The 21960-nt window shown below is 36.5% G+C and overlaps 1 protein-coding gene across 1 annotated transcript in view; it reads left to right on the forward strand.

Moving 5' to 3' along the window:
- Positions 1 to 21960, forward strand: part of palld (palladin, cytoskeletal associated protein) — a 92487-nt gene that overhangs the window by 56639 nt on the left and 13888 nt on the right. The window contains exons 10-11 of the mRNA XM_016571988.1: positions 1734 to 1769; positions 19692 to 20306. Of these exons, the coding sequence (XP_016427474.1) occupies positions 1734 to 1769; positions 19692 to 20306 (651 nt within the window). The remainder of the gene's footprint in view (positions 1 to 1733; positions 1770 to 19691; positions 20307 to 21960) is intronic.

Raw genomic sequence — 21960 nt, forward strand, 5'->3', positions numbered from 1 at the left:
CTACAATCGACAGGAAAAGATCCATATGCGAGTTTGTCAGATTTCATCTCCTGAACGCAGCAGCAAACAGTGTGAGCCTTGATGTTTGATTTGCGAACAAATGACTCTTATGAACAGATTCTTTTTAATGAATCAGTGCAAAAGTTTCACAAAACAGCCTCTGCCCGGGTAAAGACTGCATGCATGACTTTAGCCCCAATTTTCACTCACCAACAGTTTTTTTTTCTTTTTTTTTCGAAAAAAAAAAAAAAGATCTGTAGTATGCACACAACAGCAACTATGGTACCTCAGACAGTCGTGTAGTGAGAAGAACATTGATCTTATGACTTTGAACCCAATTTTCACCAACATTTTTTTTTTCTTTTTTTTTCGAAAAAAAAAAAAAAGATCTGTAGTATGCACACAACAGCAACTATGGTACCTCAGACAGTCGTGTAGTGAGAAGAACATTGATCTTATGACTTTGAAATTCATGCACTGTGTACCTGGCATTAGTGATTTGAATTAGACTCTCTTAGTGAATTGTTCAGAACTGCTGCTCAGATCACAACTAAACGACAAGTCCATTTTTTAGTTATTTCTGATTCAGATTAATCTGGCTGAAACGGTCACTCTGATGAAATGTGGATTTGAGTGAAATAAGTATGAACAAATATATTTATTAAGCATTTATAACATGTGAGTTAAAGAGTCACAGAAGATGAGCAGCGCCAGATGCCCAATATCAAATCACACAGTTAGTCCGGTGCGTAAATCCAAAAAACATGAAGCCAGCAGAAATTAAAATCCACACACGGTTATATGCAGTGCTTTCACCTCCTCAAAAAATCTTTTATTCAATGCTTCATCAGAGGCCGTAAAAAACAAGTGCAAAAGGTGTACAAAGGTGCAAAACGTTTTTGAGACAAAGCTCTTCCTCAGTGCCACTTTTAATTTAATTTCTGCTGGCTAACATGTGAGTTAAAAATGGCTCACTATTTGGCAGGATTGCGTTGAAATCACCCTTTTTATTCATGCAGTTATAACTGCTTATCAGTGATTTATAATGCATTTGTAAATGAGTTATTAGTCATTTAAGAACACCTTTATAAACCCTTTACAAAAGGGAACCTTAATGCGACATAACATTTAACATTTTAATCAATAGTTTTGGTCTACAGCAAAGTAAACAAGAATTGTTATATGAGCTTTTATTCTGGCTGCGATCAAAGGATGAAATTGCAGATTCATAAACATGTGAATTGCAGCAACATAAAAGCAAAAGTGTCTAAGAGGGAGGGACTGTTTGTTGACTCTGAGTCAGTCTCATATATATATAAATGTAGTTTAGCTCTGTAATCTTGTCTAGATTATGCGTGGCATTGAAGTTTGTGTGTGTGAATGTGACATTAGGCTCTTGTGATCACATACCTTTACATAGGCCTACTTATTTGTTTGAAAAAACTATTCAAGCTTTTTGTCTCTGTGGTTATTGACTGATTTCCGTTTGATTCAGATGCCTTGCCTTCTTTACAACCCTGGAAAAGTAGCATGTGTGTGTGTTTAGTAGGTGGATGTTGGGAAGAAAGAGAAAAAAGTCAATTGTGTGCATTCTAGTTAGTGTATACATAATAAATCATGTAAATGGAAAGCTTTGCTTTGTGCTGTACCGGGAATACAGGGCAACATTTAGTACTTGTGGTTTTATCCGTGACTTTTCTCCACACATTTCCCCATTCGTTCTGTGATTCCAGATCAAATGAGCAAGCAGACGACCTCTCAAATGAAAGGTAAAACAAAGAATAGGTTATTGCAACCTGAGTGTGAATAACGCATATGTGCGTGGGTTTGACGGGCATGTGATAGCTATGAATGGAAAATTGTTTCTTGTCATGGATGAGGTCCAAGTTGAGGTTTACATGGCATGCTGTTTGGCAAAACACTGTCTTTGCTTGAGCTTCTGCAAATTATTGCCATAAAAAGCTGCTTCCCCAAAAGATTTTCCACTGTAAACGTCACAAATCAACCACTAGAAACAACACAGCAGGGAGCAAGTAGTAAGACCCTCCTCCCCCAACGAAAAACACTCCACCCCACTGCTTTCTACCCAGCACTAGTCACTTCACCTTGTCATTTGGTTGTAAAAACAGGAATTTCATAATTGTACAATTACCCAGGGGTCATTTCTGCATGCTGTGTGGCAGGTTATCGTTTCTCTGCATCCTCCTGGTACAACCAGACCTGAACCCTGCCTTCTGACCCTCCAATCCCGTTTACACATTCCAGCTGATTTCCTTTGGATATTCCCATAACTCGCTGTTCACATCAGTGCTTTGAATAAAATGATGAATTGGGATTTTAAGTTCACGTTGTAGCTGCTGACATTTATCTTTTACAGGTCCCCTGTGATCTGAATTCTCCTTTAGTTCAACTTTATGTCAGCGTTACGGTGATTTATCAGTTACATCTGTGATTATGTTGTTTGCCGAAAAGCAATTAGAAAACGAGTGGAAAGTATGAGTTTGCAGTTCTGGTCATGTTCTTTGGGTAAACTAGTAAAAGGGTGATAAACGTCACCTGGTCTCATGTTTCATGTTTCAGCGATGGGCCTTGGGCTTTTTCTGGCACTACAGCATTGTTTTGATATACGATGCATGTCATATAAAATAAAATCAATCTGGTGCTGCCTACTAAAAGTCTTTATTTTGGAGCGATTGCTTGCTTGCAAATATGTTTTTCTTTTCTTAGCCTTTCCTCCCTTTAAATATCAAGTCTTGAACATTTTACCCAAAAGTGAGAGGTTTGTCATAGTTTCCTCACCCTCATGTCATTCCAAACTGACTTAATTTCTTCCGTCCAACACAAAAGGTACATTTTTGAAACATTCTTTTCACTCTTTTCTATATAATGAAAATGAATGAGGACTGGGGTCAAGCTCCAAACTGACTAAAAAAGGCATCATAAAATATGACTTGTCCTCTATATTATGAGTCTTATGAAGTCATATTACATTTTTGTGTGATGAACAGACCAAAAACTGTTACTTACTGAAAATGAATGAAGTAACAGTGTTTGATTCACAAAGAGTTAATCATTTAGTAACAAATCGGACGGATACAGTTTTCAAGGTCAGTTCACTAATTCGGTTATTGTGAATCAGTGAATAATGTTTTAAATTCAGTCTGTTCGTCATATTAAGTTATTGTATGATTTTTTAAGATTTATAATATAGCACAAAAGTTGAATGTATTTGAAACTGGAAAGCTCCAGTCCACATTTGTTGGAATTGCATATACAAAAATATACAAAAAATTTTATATTTTGTGTTCCACAGAAGAAACAAAGTCAAACAGGTTTAGAACAACATGAGGTGAGTATATGGTGACAGAATTTAAATTTTGGTTGAACCATCCTTTAATTGTCATAATCTGAAGATTTGAAGAGTTCTACTAAAAAGTGAACCAAATTTAACCGTTTTAAGACATTCAGTGCCAAAATAAATGCAAGACTCACAGAAAGAAACCAACTCAGCTGACATTCATAAAACTCATTTGATCTTATTTCTATTGGTGGGGCATTTGGTTGGTGCTTGTTCATTGTTCTAACCAAGTGTTGAGTGAACATCCTTCATCGTTTAACGCCTTTGCACTGTGTAGTTTGATTAACATGTTCAAATCTTTTCACACTTGATCCCTTGTTGGCTCTCCATGCCTCTGACGCTACAACCTGCGGCGATACACGCCATACAGGAAACTGCGCAGTGTGTTTTGGCAGACTTTGGTGACAGCAGGAGGGCCCTTGTGATGTAGACAGGGCCCAATGTCCTTCAGCACAGGAAGGGACAGAGAGATGGACAGAAACAGAGGAAGGTGTGAACGAACAGGGTGTTTGGTGGGCGTCAACCTGCAGTCAACCCAGAGGAAAGGCTTTGTGGGTCAATTTTGAGGCAAATATGGCATATAAAAATTAAGCTGATAACGAAGGTACATTACTCAATTTGTGACATTTATCTGAACAACTAAATCCCTGTTACAACCGAGGTTTTATTTTCAGAGGAGCATATGTGCAAGCGAGAGATGGTTATGTGCACCTCTGATTTACGAGCTTGGTGGGCTGAAATCACAGGGGTTTTATGAGAACATGTTTCACAGTGTGTAAAGTCCATACCACACTGAAATGATAACACCTGGAGCTTGTAAAGAGACACAGAGAGAGAAAGTGAGAAGACTGTCTGCGTTACGCTCTAGGGTATACGTGCTATCACATATGTACATTTTCAGTATGTATTTTTTGTGCGTATGATGAATTAAAGATACTCAGCAGGTGGTGTCTGATATCAGCTGTACAGGTTGATGAATGTGTGCGCTATCATAGTGAGACATTTCACAAAGCCCCTTTGAATTAAAGCTGGATTATAATTTATTTGTGCTGTAGGTTTGTGTGAGTGTGAGAGCCTTAGGAAAATCTTATTTTTTTCAGTGGATCAAATTAACGTTAATTCTTCCTTCATGAGAACACAGGACATTTTTTGTAAATGTACTGTCTGTTTGGTTTTGGATTCTTTTCTTGGCATCAGCATGGTAGTGGTTATGTGATAGCACCACTCACAATATCTGAAGATTTTTGAGAAGTAAGCAAGCACCTAAAGTGTTCTGATACCAGATGGCAAAGACTATATACCACTAGGCGAGATAAGACATGACTGAAGAAAAAAGTTGGTTAATGTGCAAGGGGACTCTGGTTTAAATCCCAACTTTATATATATATATACATATATATATATATATATATATATTTTTTTTTTTTTTTAATTCAAAGAAATTAATGCTTTCATTCAGCAAAGACACATTGAATTGATCAAAAATGATACTTTTACATTGCTTAAAAAAATTCAAATAAACTTTCTGTTCATTTCTATTCTTTTGAACTTTCTATACATAAAATATTATGAAAAATTACTTTATAATATTAAGCAGTTTTGATGATTATAATGAGAAATGTTACTGAAGCATCAAATCAGCGTATTGAATTTTGAAGGATCATGTGATACTGAATACTGGAGTAATGGCAGCTGAAAATTCAACTTTGCCATCACAGGAATAAATTGCATTTTAAAATAACAGTTTTCTATTTAAATATGTTTTAAATTGCAATAATATTTCATAAAATTGCTGTTTTTACTGTATTTTTTTAAATAAAAATGTAAAAATCTTTTTTTGAATTGTAGTGTATAAAACAAACAAATATTTTTTAATCATTTTTAACTAATTGATTGTTTAATTATTAATTTTATTAAATTACCGCTGAATTTAATAGCCAGCGATCACCATGAAATACAGTACCTTATATACTACTTCATATACAATACTTTTTGCGGAAATTGCATTCTACAACCAGTCAATTTAAATATTTTCAAAAATATTCGGAGGGACATATTTGTAGTTTAAATCAGCACAATGCTTTTGCTATACACAATCACTATAAATAATAACTCTTTTGCTCCAATTATGGGGTGGTTTTGAGATTTGAGAAATGTAAGATATATTACGTCATGTTACTCTCATGAGATTTGAGATCAAACATCTGTGACGGTGAATAATTTTTTGCTAACTTTAGTTTCTGAATCAGTGTTTTGGGGTACAGTGTGAGGGGTACAGCAGACCCTTTTACATTCTTCCAGGAAGTAAATTGTGTCGTTTCCTATCAGAGCCACACCAAAGTCAGCCAGACAGACAATAATCCTTCCCTTCCCGTGACAAAAGGACCAGCCTGTGATGTATAAATGCACCATATTGGCTCAGAGGTCATGACCTGATGAGCCAGAATTCCACACCCTACTTCATCAGATGTCTGTGAGCCAGACAGATGCAAAATGTCTCCTAGGAAGTCTCTTTGAAGTAACTGATACAATAATTTACCTCCTTATTCATTATGTGTTTATATTTAAACGATTACTCACCGAAACTGTAAGGATTTTTGTTTATTCTGGATTAGTGGATCGCCATGGTGGCAAAAGTAGATGAGAAAGAGAGACCGAGAGAATAACAGATGAGAAAGGAAGTCTTTAATCCTGGCTGAAGTGCATGTATTGCTGTCTTCATGCCGACTGCATTGCTGCCATACCGCACCGCCTGTCACAAACCTCCATGAGCCGCAGTGGGGTTGTTGTCATGGACACTAGAGACAACTGCAGCAAACTGAGGGCTGTTCTCAAACAATCTGGTCACATTTCTTATTCTTGACCGCAACCACACCAGCTTTCTCTCGAACGAATGGGTTTTTTAGTTTCAGATGTCGTGCTTGATTTTACAGTGCTGATGTGGTTATTGCGGCAGTGTGTCTGTTTTATTCTGATCAACTCTAATAGCTCTAGGTCTAATAGCTTGAAAAACTCGGTTTCTCAGTCATCTCAATGGCAGTTGCTCCGTATTTCACCATTTCAGTCAGGTTCGCCAGTCAGTTTTTCAGTTCAAATCATCATGGTAGTGAACACAGATAAAGCTGAGATCACGGTGTACTGCTAAAACCATACTGTTATGCCCAGCATTACGGTTAAATCCGCTGCGTGCTGGTCAGCCGGTTGCATTTCTGGCGTGTGACTCAGCGCTGTTTCTCAAAGCTGGTTTGTTTATGAGGTGTTGCTCGTAAAGACCCAAATGGTGTATTAACAATAATTTTCTTGCACAGGCGTTGCGTGTGGTTTAGAAGCACATCCAAAAGAAAACAAGCATATAGAGACGCTTTCTACAGGAAAATTCTATTTAAATAGTACGAAAAATGGTTTATTGCGGACAATTTTGTTTTGCGACACAGCTCCCCGAACATTTTCCTATCATTCTTGCACCTCTGCAGATAAAATGCACAAATAGGTTTTTCTTGGACTTGTGAGCCTCATTTTTAGAAATTAACCCAGAGTTTCCACTGTGGACTGTTACTTTTATTTTGTGTTTATTTATATATGATACAACTGAGGCTCATAAAAATACTGTAGATAATGGCTAATTGGCATCGTAGGTAATTGGTAAGTAGCCTGAAAGTAGGTACAATACCGTTCAAAAGTTTGAGATTTTTTTAGTGTTTTAGAAAGCAAGTCTCTTATGCTCATTAAGGCTGCATTTATTTGATCAAAAATACAGTAAAAACTGTAATATTATTAATTTATTAGTTTATTAATTCACTTTATTTAATATATTTCAAGTATAATTCATTTTTGTGATGATTCAGCAAAGCTGAATTTTCAGCATCATTACTCCAGTCTTCAGTGTCACATGATTCTTCAGAAATCAATTTAATATGCTGATTTGCTGCTCAAGAAACATTTCTCTATTGGTATTGATGTTGAAAACAGTTGTACTACTTAATATTTTGTGGAAAACATATTACTGATTTTTTTTTCCAGTATACTTTGATGGATAAAAAGTTCAAAAGAGCAGCATTTATTGGAAATGTAAATCTTTTGTAACATTGCAAACTTCTTTAGTGTCACTTTTAAACAATTTAATGCTTCCTTTCAAAACAAAAGTGTTCATTTCTGGCCCGAAAGTAGGTACTGCTGATGCTTATATGTGCTTATAATATAAAATACACATTTTAATAACCCCAGCATGAAAAAGGCTAACAAATTTATCACAGTGAACTTGCAGAGTAAAAACATTAGCTTTGTTTTTGACCAATTCAGTCAGTTTACTTTAGAATGATTGAGCAGCACAGTGTGGCCAAGAAGTCCAGAGTGAAGACAAACACTATTGACTATGTGCAGTCCTTATAAGGAGACGGAGGGGATGCGGGATTGGCTGGGGGATTGGAGGCTCTGCGCTGTATTGGATTAAATATGGAAGAGAGAGTCCAGAACAGGCCATCTCAGTAGAAAAATCTTTTACTGGAAGACTGGAAAAAGAGAGAAAAAGTGAAAGAGAGAAGCAAAAGTGGTTTAAGAGTAGAAAAATGAGTCATTTTCAGTTGCTGGTTTGGAAATACAGAGAGGGAGTTCACATTCACAGATAAAAAGACCATATTTATAGATGTTTGATGTAAAACAGATAGATTCAGTTAGGAATAGTTCACCCAAAAAAGAAAATCCATTTACTCACCCTCATGTAATTCCAAAACTGTATGACTAACTTTTTGCAGAACACAAAAGATGGTGTTATTTTCATTTTTGGATAAACTATTCCTTGTATGAGAATGGGGCTGATGTTGTAATGAGAGAGCGGGGCACTTGTGTGTTGACAGGATGGAAAAGATATTTTGAGAAATGTCTCTGTTTATTGTCCATACAATGGAAATTAATCAGCACCAAAATGGTTTGGTTACCAACATTCTTCAAAATCTATTGTGTTCAGCAGAAGATGAAAGTCATTCATCTTGGATGAACTATCACTCTAGGTATTTCTATACTTTTAAATACGTTGCAGTCTTATACTGTATATTCATATATATATATATATATATATCTGAATATGTACAGTATTAGGCTTTTAGAGTAAAAGTTATTGTAGTGATTGGCACCAGCAGATATCGACTTGCTATTTACTGGCTGTTATGAGTCATTCCTGAGAATTAGCATGAGCGCTAAACAGACCGATCCTCTCTGCCAGCCGTAGGAGCGAGTCATGGGGGCGACTCATCTGCACCCCGACACAAGCACACACGCGGGCCAGGAGAGGAACATAGAAGAAGACAGAGCACTATACTTAAAATAGACATTACACATCCAGAGAGAAATGATAACTGCACACATACTCCCATTAGTCTAAAATAAGTTAGAATGCGTTCACACATACACAAATAACAATTGCACAATTGTCAAGAACAGAAAATGAACTGTGGGGATAAAGAGTTCCAGAACATTTTATCTACTGCAGATGTAGAAATTATCCAAGAATTGTCAGTAATCTGTGTCTACAGTGCAAGATATACAGATTTATCTGAATAAACAGTCTTAGATTAAAACAATCTTTTGAAATTCAAACAAAATGAATGACTGATGGGAGAAAGTAAGCCTTGAAGATGATCAGAGATTAAAAAACAACAACAATAATTGCAAGGTTTAGACAGTGTTTTTGTTCTTTACTCTAACCTTGTTTAATTTGAAGTGTATAGAATAACATGAAATTATGAAATATTTACTTTTAGTCTTCCAGTTGTGTGCGTGTACAGTTTACATGATTTAGAGAATGTTTTTAAAACAAACTCATATCATTTCCAAGAGCGAGATGTTATCTAAGGGTTAGATTTGAAGGTTTAAACAGTGGAGGAATAACACAAGGCAAGCACATGGATTAGGAGTGATGTAAGTGGCTTAAATATATTGTTTTATATTAAACAATCTGGATTTATTTTATTATAATGTGCTACAATGCGGCATGAATAGTTTTAGTTTTTTTTTTATAGCTGGTTTTGTGCAGATGTCTGTCTGTCTGTAAACCTGCCAATTAAAATTAGATTTATACATGAACACCCCCTCCTGAAGTGACTGTAGAACCACTGTGTGTAAAAATATCATAGATTTACAGGACATAAAAATAAATGGTCTAGTTTATGATTTGATTTGGTTTCTCTTTTATTTCATATATAACAGCCACAGAATTTTATTTGAGTTTACATTTGTTTTAAATTTTATTTGTTCTTATTTTCCAAAAATATGTATTATTTGTTTGCAATTTTGATTAATATCTCTCAACACTGAAACTCCCCATCATTTAGTTGTGTTGTCAAACGTTAAAGAACTGTAAAACATGTCATAGCTCATTAATATATAAAAAAAAAAAAAAAAAGAATATTATACACACAGTATTACATTTTTTACATTTTATAGCTGAGCTTAAATAAAGTTAAGCAACGGGACTTTTATTGTGTAAGTTCTTGAGTTGCCGGACTTTTATTGTGTCAGTCTAGCACGCAGCCTGCCGTCGGTGAGTCAGAGCAGAGCGCTACAGCGAGACGCCGCGTCACTCAGCGCGTGTCTGCGCGTTCAATATAAAGACGAGCAGCTGAGTGAGCGCCGCAGTCCTCACACACACACTCTCACACACACCTGCAAGGAATTACCTACTAGCGACGGGAATAACTTTGACAAGGTGATAAAAAAGGTACAAACGTTTCTTCTATATTTAGAGTAACTTTCATGGCTGAATGTAGGTCATTTAATGAATAAGTAACTTATTTCTGTTCATTGATGCAAATCTGATATATGTGAGAGAACATGTAACCATTTAACACTTAATGGTTAGTTATGGAGTTTTTTCCTGTTTATTTTTTTGTGCATTACCTTTTTATTGTGCAGACTTTTTTTGTCTTTATTTAATATTTAGGGCAGAATGTTTTACTTGCAACAGAATTTAATTGGGAAAAAGTTATGAATCAAAGTTGACAACAACAAAAGAATATATATATAGAGAGAACAATCTAATCTACTGATGTGATGTGTGTATATATACGGTATGAGAATAAAAAAATAGAGGATGTATATCTGATAAGAGAGTGATGAAGACAAAAAAAGTATTAGAGTTACAAGATTAGAAAACATTAAAAGAGGTACAGAAAACAAATCAGAAATGCTCTGCTCAGTGAAAATACTGTTAGTCAGCACAGTTTTGCACAGGGCTTTGGCAAGAAAAGTAGGTTATTCAAACTCAAAGCCTCCAAAATCTGGAAAAGATGTTATGTTAGTGGCTTTGTCTTTTGCACTTGCTTTCCAAGTTTAAACAGTTGGATGTTTAGCACTTTAATGTGTGTATGGGTTGGCACTTCACTCAAGTCAGCAGTAACACCATTATTTGATGGTTTGCTTAGTGGAGTTTTGGTTCATAAAGTCCATTGACCGTTTTATTGCCAGCAGAGACTGGTTTGGACTCTACCTCTCTTCGTTGCGCAGTGTGCCTTGTTCAGGGCTTATTTCTCTTCTGCTCGTTCCCCTCCCATCTCTCTCTTTCTCTTTCTCTTTCTCTCTCACTTTCCCTGCTGGTAATCCCATTTGATGGTGATGGGTGATGTCTTTTTGTCCAGTCCGGAGAGGAATGTCTTCAGCTCACATACCTACAATCCGGACATATACACACTTTGTGAGAGAGAGAGAGAGCGAGCAAGAGCAAGAGGGATGCAATGAGACATTCTATGTGAAAAGAAAACAGTCTGGTTCTGTTTTATGTGCTGTGCATGCAATTCGAGAGAAACAGATGGGGGAGGGTCTGAGAAAGAGATGGTGAAAGCAAAAGAGAATAATGGACTGTGCAGGTCAAGACTTTGCGACTAAAGGTAAATAGAGTGAAAGAGAACGAAACAACAGTGAATGGGGCTGAAAATGAAGCGCTTTAACTTTTACTGTAACTGCCATGACTGAAGGTTTCATTCATGCTTTTCAAAGTAGTTTTCAAACACACCTCTGATTAAATAGGTAGGAAACAAATTTCTGCCCGTTTAAAAGTTTCAGTATGCACAATATATTGCTTCTGTAATATTGTTGGTTGTGGTTTTTATATTTATATATATATATATATATTAGTTATAATAAAATATGTATATATGTATAATAAACTACAGATCAAAAGTTTGGGATGGGCAAGATATTTTAAAATATATTAATACTTTTATTGAGCAAGGATGCATTTAATTTACCAAAATGAACAGTATATAAGACATTTATAATGTTACAAAAACTTTTTTTTTTAAATAAATGCTGTTTACACATTTTCACGAAGATATTAAGTAAAACAGTTTTTTTGTATTGGTAATAATAAGGATCATGTGACACTGATGTCTAGAGTAATGGCTGCTGAAAGTTCAGCTTGGCCATCACAGAAATAAGTTACGTTTTAAGATGCATCAAAATAGACAACAGTTGTTTCAAATTGCACTAAAAAAAATTTAATTACTGTTTTTACTGTATGTTTGATCAGATAAATGCCTTTAAAAACTTCTTTCAAAAACATCTTACTGACCCCAAACCTTTGACCGGTAGTGTATATATTACTCTGCCACCATCTAAAAATCACATAAAGTTAATCTTTAAAAATACTAATAGTTGAATAACAATGTTAAAAGTAAACTGTGTGATGCCTTAAAAGCAATAATCTTGCAAACTTTGGCAAATCCAGTGATTATTTCTTCAAAAGCATTTATTGTATCAACTCAATATCTTGTAAACACGACTTTGTTTCAGGCGGACTGACAAAAAACCCTGTGTGGATTATGTCAGCCAATCAGATTAGAGCTTGCCAGTTTGAGAAAGCGCTTTCCAGTTTTGTACTTTTCAGGTCAAAGAACAGACTGTGGGTGGACAGGAGGGATGGAGACAGAGTTGAAAGGATGGAGAGCTGACAGACCAAAGGAGAGAGACAAAGTCTGAGATTTGGAGAATGCAAGGTGGTGAAATTATAGAATAGAAAAAGACAGGAGGAGGAAAGAGAAAGCATGAAAGTGAGAGTGTGGGAGCTAGAGAAGAGAAAGAGCCTTTTTTATTTTGGCCTGACGTCTTTATGGAAAGTTGGACATTTCCTCTAGGAGTCTGGTAGGGAGTGTAGAGCCACTTGGCTTGGGTGGGAGCCGCATTGTGAGATCAGATCTGGGTCAAACTGCTCCTAAAGCAGGAACACGCTCAACCAATTCCAATGTAATCTGAGAAAGGGCTTGAAAACTTGCATTTCCAGACCTTTTGTGTGTGTGTGTGTGTGTGTATGTGCATATGCTGTCCACTCTATGTACTCTAACCTCTTGAAAAGCTAAGGACCAAAATTACTGTAGGAGATTTCTGGAAGTTTTGTTCACTGTAACATGGCAAGAATCCAGATGATTTTATGCATATTAGTGGCGAGAGAATGTGTGTCCAGTTTGGTTGTGTGAATGACAGCACTGCTATTACATTCAGATGTAATGGAAGGATCAGATGCAGTCTCTTGCTCTCAGTCTGTATGCTGTTTGATGAATAGACTGTGCTTCGAAGGGTGTTTTGTGTGTGCGTGTGTGTGTGTGTCTGCAGGGAATAAAAGAGACACTAGTCCGATACCGCAACTGGCAGAGATACTTTTTCTTGCTGACACATGAGTCTTGTTGCAATCTAAGAACTCAAAACTCTGTGGTATTGTAGGGCTGGACTGTAAATTGCAGTTAAAAAGGACAAGATCTGTTGCTGTTTGAATGGTTAGCGTGACGGTATATATGGTGTATTTGGATCACGGTGAAGTGGAACTATAAAAGAAAGCTGAAGTCACTTAGCCGACAGGGTTTGGGTGTGGCTATAATTCAGATGTTAATCTGCATAAAAGTGCATTTAGAGAGTGAAAGTTTGAAATGTTGAGTCTTATTTAGTTATCATAGACTGACAAATAAATAGGCAACATATTAAACTCTGACAGTAATTGTCTAAATGTAATTTGAAAAGTTATGAATTTGTTTCAAAAGGGCTGTTTTGATGGCTGTAGCAGGAAGAATTTAAAGGAGATCAATTAAGAGATGCAACTTTTTGGAGAGGTTTAACTGTTGAGTCAGGAACATGCAAACACAGGCCCAACTTCTTTAGCTAAAGCATTCGGTAAGATTAAAATTTTTTGGGGGAAAACAATAAGTCTCTTTTGCTCACAAAGCTGCTTTTATTTGACCAAAAATACAGTAAAAACTAAAATATTTGGTGATCAAGAAACATTTCTTATTATCAATGTTGAAAGATGTTGTGATGCCTAATATTCAGGATTATTTTGATGAATAGAAAGTTCAAAAGAAAAGTATTTATTTGAAATGAATCTTTTTGTAATATTGTAAAAAAAAAAAAAAAAAAAAAAAGTCACTTTTGATCAATTTAATGCATCCTTGCTGAATAAAAGTATTTATTTAAAAAAAAAAAAAAAAAACTTACTGACCCCAAACCTATGAAAAGTAATGTAACCTTTCCATTTATACTTTTGTTGAAATGCAGATAGGCCTAGTGGTTGTTTTTGTTGCAGACTACACAGAATTTCTTATTCAAAAATGACAAAGGGAGGATGTTTCAGTCTGTGTGTCTCAGACGTTCATCCATCCGTTGTGCAGCTGTCACATTGACTGCCAGTTTGCTAAATTACCATGTAGTCAGACAGTCTATGAATCACCTATTTTTCAGACACTGACATGGAATCAATCACCTGAATCAATCATATTTCAGCATTGAATCAGTTGGTTAACTAGAACTAATCATCCAGGGGCATGATGATGCAGTGATGATGACATGACGGGTGTGGTTACAGTTGGATCCAGGTGTGCTGCTCTGCATTGTGTAGGTGTGTGTGTGTGACCGCACGTTTTTCTGTAATGTCTTGGTCTCTTCCCAGATGTTTCTTGATCTCAGTTTGTGTACTCTATTGGATAAACACATTTCAGTTCTAGAACATTGTCACTTCTTCAGTGAAGAAGGTTTTGTTACTATAGTAGCAGAAAACATTTGTGTTTGTTCTACTGGTCTCTTGTTGTAGTCAGATGTTTTAGGATAAATGTTCTTTTATTTGACAGGACCGTCCACTTTTATAGTTTAATCAAATTTTTAATGCAATAATAATACAGAATGAAGTTTATAAACTTGTTTTGCTCATTACTATTCCATATTTTCTGTTCGCATGTCTTGCACACAGACACATGCACACACACAATGCAGGACATGCTCTGTAAACACGGAGTCCTCTAATTGTCAAATATTTAAACTCAACAACTTCCTGTCGTCTTGAAGCTTTTTCCTGTGATAGCAGCTGGTTAAAAACAGTAGAAACTCCACTCATGCTCTCAGCCAAAACAAAGATGCTTAACCTGACTGCAAGACACACATTATTACCATAAAATCACTCTTGTATTATTCCTCAACGCATATTTAACATACTTTTGCTGAATGTAAACACCTGAAAATCTGTTTACAGGATGTTTTTTTTTTTTTTTTGCTTGTATCAATCTTCAGCAGTGATTTTAAACAATTAGAGAAGTTTAGAGAAGCAGATATGAAATATTCAGAAGATACTCCAGTAGGACAGTGCGAGGAGATGAAAGAGTAAAAAAATGAGCGAAGAATACACTGACCTTATTATGTTTAGTGAGACTAACTAACACCAGAACTAACACCAGTCTTATGCAGTGATATTAAAAGTCTGGATAGAAGCTGATTGGTGGTCTAATTAAACCATAATCTGCACTGACCCGTATCTTACCGTTATTTTGTAAAGGGCACATTGTTAAACACAACTTTATGAGGTATTTTTCACTGTTTTATAGGGGCACAAATGCCACTGACTTGAAATGTCACCACTTCAAAGCTAATGAGCGCTTCTCTGGCCTCATGTCATGATTGTGTTTTAATGGTACAACAGATTGTAGTGTTTAATGCAGTGTGAACATCATCAGCTCTGGGTTTTAAATTATGGTGTGGAGGAGAGAAAGAAAGACTAGCTCAACAGCTTCCTGTCATGTCTGCATATGATTCAAATACAATGCAACAGGCTTCAGAGGAAGTTAAGAACAGAAAAATATGTGCACTGTTATGCGGATGCTTGTATGAAGTGGATTCTGAAGAAAAGAAAGGCATTATAATAGAATAGGCAATATAGACTTTAATAATAAACAAACATTTAGTAAAAGATGAGCTTATAAAATCACTCTACCACAAGTCAGCATACAGCTTGTTTTTATATGCTTAATTTAAATATTGCATGATTTATTCATGCATTCTGGTATTAGTATCTGTAATTTTAGAAAGCCCTCCCTGCTATTATTTTACTTTTTGTATTGACTTGTTTTAGTTTATTTAATTTTAATCAAGGTTTAATAAATTACATTTTTAAAAATGACCTCTGTGTTTAGACAGTTTCTGTAGCAGTGATGTCTGAACAGTTCTCTGGTTCAAAACAGACGATTTTGACGATTGTGTGCGTGTGTGTTTTATGCAAGGTCAAGTGCTTCTCTGGGGTTCCCATAAAACAGTAGGAGCTAGATTTGTGTAAGTGCATTTTATAGACCTGTAGCTAAATTAGACAGGAATGTGTGTAAGTGCAGGAATATGAGAGTGTGTTTTGTGTCTGCTGAGGGGTCTGCTTCATCTCCACTAGTAACAAACCTTGTAATTTGAGAGAAAATTGTTACATGAAATTACTTCATGTAACCTTTGACAGAAGGCTGTGATTATTTAAGCAGTGCTGGGTGCATATGGACGCAGAGACATATGCACCTCTCTCCCATTAGTATCTCTAAATCACTCATAACTAACCCTGAGTACAGCAGACTCAGCTGAGGAAGGGCTGTAGACTTGAAAAACACAACTGGGAATGTGGCTGAAACTGTGGTCATGTGGGCGATGTGAGTTTGAGTCACAGTTGATCCCATTCCTTCCCTTCCATTCCAAAAAAAAGCCTAAATGTCTTGTGTAGACCTGCCATAATTTATTTATATTGTTGGAGAACCTACTTTGAAACTGTACAGTAGATTTCCAAGTCAAACTAACCTTTTGAAAAAGTAGTTAGCTACACTGTATGCTACTTTGCTGCTAAAATAAGGGGTGCAATGTGTTTATTTTTAAATGCACAGTTATCAGATGATATAATTTAATCAGATCTTGCGCTTATGCACTGATGGTTTTTAATTGAGAATTATTTTTGAATTTATTTTTCGAATCGTTTTTGAATCGGTTCATTTACATGAAACAAAACAGTTCCATGTTTAGGAAAACATGGTTGACTGATTGATGGAAATGAAGATTGTGAATGTAGTGTTTTTCACCACGATTTGTTCAAGTGCCATGTTACTGGAAAAAGCTGAACTAATGTCACACTTTGCTTCCTGCTTATTTGAACTCATCACTTCAGTAAATATTCAAGAAATGCACTGCACAGATTGTTGAATCTGTATCCGTATACTGGCGTCTGAGATTTCTCTAATGAATGAACATGATTTTAAGCAGGAAGGTACCGTAGCATTTTCTGTTTGCATACTCAGTGCCTTTTAAGGCAATCTGATTATGTCAGCACCGGCTGACCTTCCTTCATCAACCCAGGTTTACTGGTCAGGAATCCCAGAAATGCAAAAGGAAAAAATAAGTGGAGAAACCTGCAAGAGCTATTTTTAGAAAATAGCTGCCTGTGATTGAACATGATGATATTCCTTGAATGCTGGAAACTATTAAGTGGTATATTAAGAGTCGGAGCGGTATTTCTGGAGGGGCTCGTAACGCCAGACCTTTACCGGCCATTATCCAGCAGCTTTCACTCGGGGGGGGAGGAGAAGAGAAAAGCAAAAGGATGGAGAAAAAGACAGATTAGACTTGCAATTTTTGCTCTTTCTGATGTTAAAAAGTGAGGGAATATGGAAGGTGACATTATTGTGGAATTTTAAAAAGGGATTTAAAGAAAGGGAAGGAGAGGAAGCAAGACCCAAAGAGAAGAAGGTAGAGAAGTGAGAGTCTAGCTGCTGGTGCTTCGGATTCATAACAGAGCCAAAAAAGGAATGAAAGCAAAGCAGCACAGTCGGTTGAGTCCAAGAGCCTTTCACCAGCTGCCAAAGTATTCCTGTAAAAGTGCTCTTTTGATGGATACTTGAACATATGGACAGGGAAAAAAAGGGAAAAGGCAAGGTTTTAGGTGGTCATTTATGCCTTTAATGTGGTCCAAATCAACATTTGTGCCGCCAAAACAAAGTTACATCATTTAATCTATTCTTTTCTTCAATGAATCCTTTTATTTGATAAACTTGCACTCTAGGTTTTAGGTTAAGGCTTGGCGAAGTATTACCAACACAAACTGAATACTCCCTTTCTCTTTTTCTTGACCCAAACTTTAAGGATTTATCAGTTGGCTGGAGGGAGCGCTTCCACCTCCATTACAAAAAAATAAAGAGAAGGAGGGAAAACACAGTGACTCATTAGTCAACATCTGGAAATAATTTGATTAAATGGGGTTTGGAGTGTGGCTGGCCTACCACTCCCGATCCCCTTGTGAAACACACACATCGAAATTACGCATTTAATTCAAGTTTTGGGTTTCTTTACGGAGCGAATAGCAGAAAAATGTTGAATGCGCCTATAGGAGACCAATGATAAAATTTCAATGAAAAGCATCTGGACTTGGTTATCGGTTCGTTTAAGGTTATCCGTTTGATGAGGCTCACAGAATGTGTCTAGAAGTTGCCAAAAAAAAGGCAGCGGGAGAGTGGGGCTGAGTCTGCAGAAGAAGAGAGACAAATTGCGTTTCGAACAAAACGTCTTCCAGGGACAAAAGAATTCAGATGATGGAAAACTATGACTGTAGGCAGCAAATATCTCATGTTTAGCAGAGAAAAGGACAATGTGGACGTCAGTGTTGTTGTGTATGTGGGTGAACCATGAGGCCAAACATTGGACAGATAACACTCAATCATCAGCCCACACCCATATTCACACGACACATTACTGAGATCTCCATCTCATCCTTTTTCATGCTGTTGACAGTGTAGTTTAAACTTTACCCAAGATAGCATATCACTCGCTTTTCAGTGGGCTGTAGTTTCCTTCCCAGAAACTCAGCACAAATGCACACAGAAATGCATAACCGCACAAACAACTAGGCATGAAATCTTCTGCCCATATGCGGCTGTACAGACACATGTGTATGTGCATTCATAGATGTTCTTTATAGTAACACACACTACACCACTGCAGGCTCTGGAGTTCATTTCCTCCTATGTTATGGGCCATCTATTCTGTGATAATGATACACTGAACCTGAGAGGACATCACTCGCTGAACTCTGTGTGTGGATTTCCGTCTCTAATAAATAAATAAAGATGGAAATATATAAAGCGCTACATCAGAATAGTCTTTAGAATACAACGTTTTTTTGTGATTTCATTTTCTTTTTTCTTTTTTTGGTGTTTTTGTTATATTTAATTGCATGGTAAAACATGAAACAGTTTTGTCCAATTAAAAGTAATTTTATTTGCATTTGTTTTTAAGTGTCTTTCTTTATTTGTATATTTAACTACATTTAAAAACATGAATTAAATTAAATGTACTTTTTGAATGGACAAAACGGTTTATAAAATTGATCATTTATTCCTGCATTTCTGTCCGATTTATTTTACAATAATTTTATTTAAATATAATATATTTTAACGTAAATCTAATCAATAAGGTATGAGAGCCTAAAATGCAGTGGAGTGTCTGCAAACTCATTCAACTTGGCTAGTAACTGTTTATGACATAGCTTTTTTGGGGGGCCAACTGCTCCATGTTGGCCATTTAGCTCACGCAACCTGGTAGACCATGTTGGACCAGAAACAATCCAGCTATCAAACCATCTTAAGATGGTGAAGCTGGTTTTTGGAACATGGTCATTAGTTGGTTGACCAGCCAAACCAATCATGTTTGAAAAGCTATGCTTTCATAAAAAAGGTTACTACAAAATAAAAAAAAATATAAAGGACACAAATGTCCATAAAACCCACATTTTATTAAGCATGTTCAGATTTATCATATGGTGAGAATCGTTTTTTTCTGTCATGGGTTTTGGCAGGAATGCTGTATTATTGAATAATCAGGACCGGAACTATCAAGTTTTATAATCGTGTACACAGTTACACATCGCACACATAGTACATCGCAGCAAACATGCTCTGCAAACGTTATCTGAAGATGCTGACATTAGTTCAGTTAATGTTTGTCAGGTTGTGCAATTATAGTAAAATGTGTATAGTTAGTGATGCTAAACACTCCATTTGTTTAATTTTCTTCCCTGCAGAAACGCGGCACAACTGAAGCAACTTCAAGATCAGATCCTTCTCGAGCAGCAACAGCAGCTTCCCCCTCCTCAGGAAGTCCCGCCTCCGTCTCCGCCTCTCCCACCTCCTCCCTCCTTCCAGGAGCTGGAGAGTAGCACCATGCAGACAAGCACCTTCAACTACGCCCGGCCCAAGCAGTTCATCGCTGCTCAGAGTCCCACAACAAGTGGGGGACCGATCGGATACAGCACGCAGTCCTCGAGCTCCAGTCCGCTGTCTCCCACAACGTCCCACAAACCCTTCAGCCGCGTCACCCTTCCGCTCTTCCAGCAGCAGCCGTCACTGTCCAAAGGAAGCAGCGTGGAGTCTCCCAGCTCGCCTTCTTTCCCACCACCCCCTCCGCCCTTTCTCAGCTCCAGCACTCTTTCCTCTCCTGCTGGCTTGCCACAAGACTTCCCTCCTCCACCTCCACCGCCTCCTCCACCTGTCACGTCAAGCCCTACTCGCTCAGACACCTCCTCGCCCTTCACGTCCACTCCACAGTCACCAGCCGGGTTTCTGGTGTCGGTGCTTCCGGCCACACCACCTCCACCACCAGTGAATGCATTGGGGCTGCCCAAGGGTAACGGCACAGTGTGAGTATCCAAAATCATCTGTTTGAAACACATCCCAAATGCCTCTTGAAGGTGTGCAGTCATCTGCTTAAGTCTGATGTCACATAAACAACACACAGAAAACAAATGGTACTACCTAAAAATCTCAGCTGGCCAGCCAGTGATTAATCTTTTACGAATCATTAAAATATTTGAATCTGGGATGCCATAAGCCTAGTAGCTAATTGAAAGCACAATTGAGTAGCGCCTTGGACCCTGAAATTGTATTCCTTGCGTCACGACTTTTTTATAGTATATAAAGACCGAGCGCTTCATCATGAACTACAATAGAACACTATCATGGGCATATAAAGTGAACACATGGGCTGATGAGTAATTTGGAGTGCAGCTCCTGCTTTCCAGCTGCATGGAAGACTTGGCTTATATGGCATGTTTATGGAGAGACTAGGATCAATGGGAGCTGAGGAACCTTGAGGGTAAGGAACTGTGTATTATAGAGATTTCCTCTCATTCTCAAGCCTACAGAAATGTAAAGCACATAGGTTTAGTTGAGAATGAGGGTTTTTAAATGGATAACAAAAAATTATCTGCTCACTTATTTGAAACCTGTATGACATTCTTTATTTTGTTGTACACAAAAGGAGGTTTTTTTAACAGAATATCCAAAATGCTAGGAGACGACCAGTGACCATTAAGCTCCAAAAAGATCCACAAACATTGATTTTTGTATGCATCACAATGCATTAGATGAATATGGTAGAAACGATTTTGAGATTTTAAAGACTTGTATGTTCCCCTCATAGTTAACGAATGGTTTCGGTCTACTTTTCTTTATTTATTGTCATTTTGGAGCTTGGCAGACCAGTATTGTTATTGTAAAATATTAAAATAAAAAATTCACTAATTGAAATAAAGCTGAACAAAAAAAAGTTACCTTTTGTAATTCAAAAATGTGTAGTTTAAGCACTAAAATTACTAAAACTGAAATAAAATCAAAAGCACATAACACAACAAAATTACTAAAATTAAATTTAAAATATAAAATAAAAGCAAATCCAAAATATTAATAAATGCTATAATAGTTTATAGGGATGTAACGGTATGAAAATTTCATATCACGATTATAGTGACCAAAGTTATCACGATCATCAATATTATCACGGTTTTGTTAAAATTAGATGAAAATGTTCAAAAAGAACTGATACACACACTGAAAACATTTTATAAATAATATTAAAATAACACAGGGACAGACAACCTCTAGTTGCTGTACACTTTCATTAATGAAAGGTGTTTCACATAGGGATGCTCATTTTAACTGGTTACCGGTTAACCGACCGTAAGAATTTTGACTGATTAATACAATCAGTTAAACGGTTTAAAAAGTATATATTTTTTTTTTCAGTAATTTATCAAAATATTTAAAAATGTTTGCTGCATGGTTAAAATACGCTACGCGTATAAATTTTTTTGTTTTTTAGAGAAAAAAAAACAAGTCGCGAATAAGTCGCATTTTATTATTTCATTCAGAAATGGGCCTAATGCCGACGTGAAATGTTTACAAACATTATAATAAACACTGTAAACATAGCTAGGCTATTTTAGTTCCCCTCACTCCACAACAAATCCTTTCAATTAACAGTATTTAGAAAAGAACAAGAATTAAAAATATAAG

Source organism: Sinocyclocheilus rhinocerous, unplaced genomic scaffold (assembly GCF_001515625.1).
Source record: "Sinocyclocheilus rhinocerous isolate Xijiao unplaced genomic scaffold, SAMN03320098_v1.1 scaffold562, whole genome shotgun sequence".
Classification (NCBI taxonomy): Eukaryota; Metazoa; Chordata; class Actinopteri; order Cypriniformes; family Cyprinidae; genus Sinocyclocheilus; species Sinocyclocheilus rhinocerous.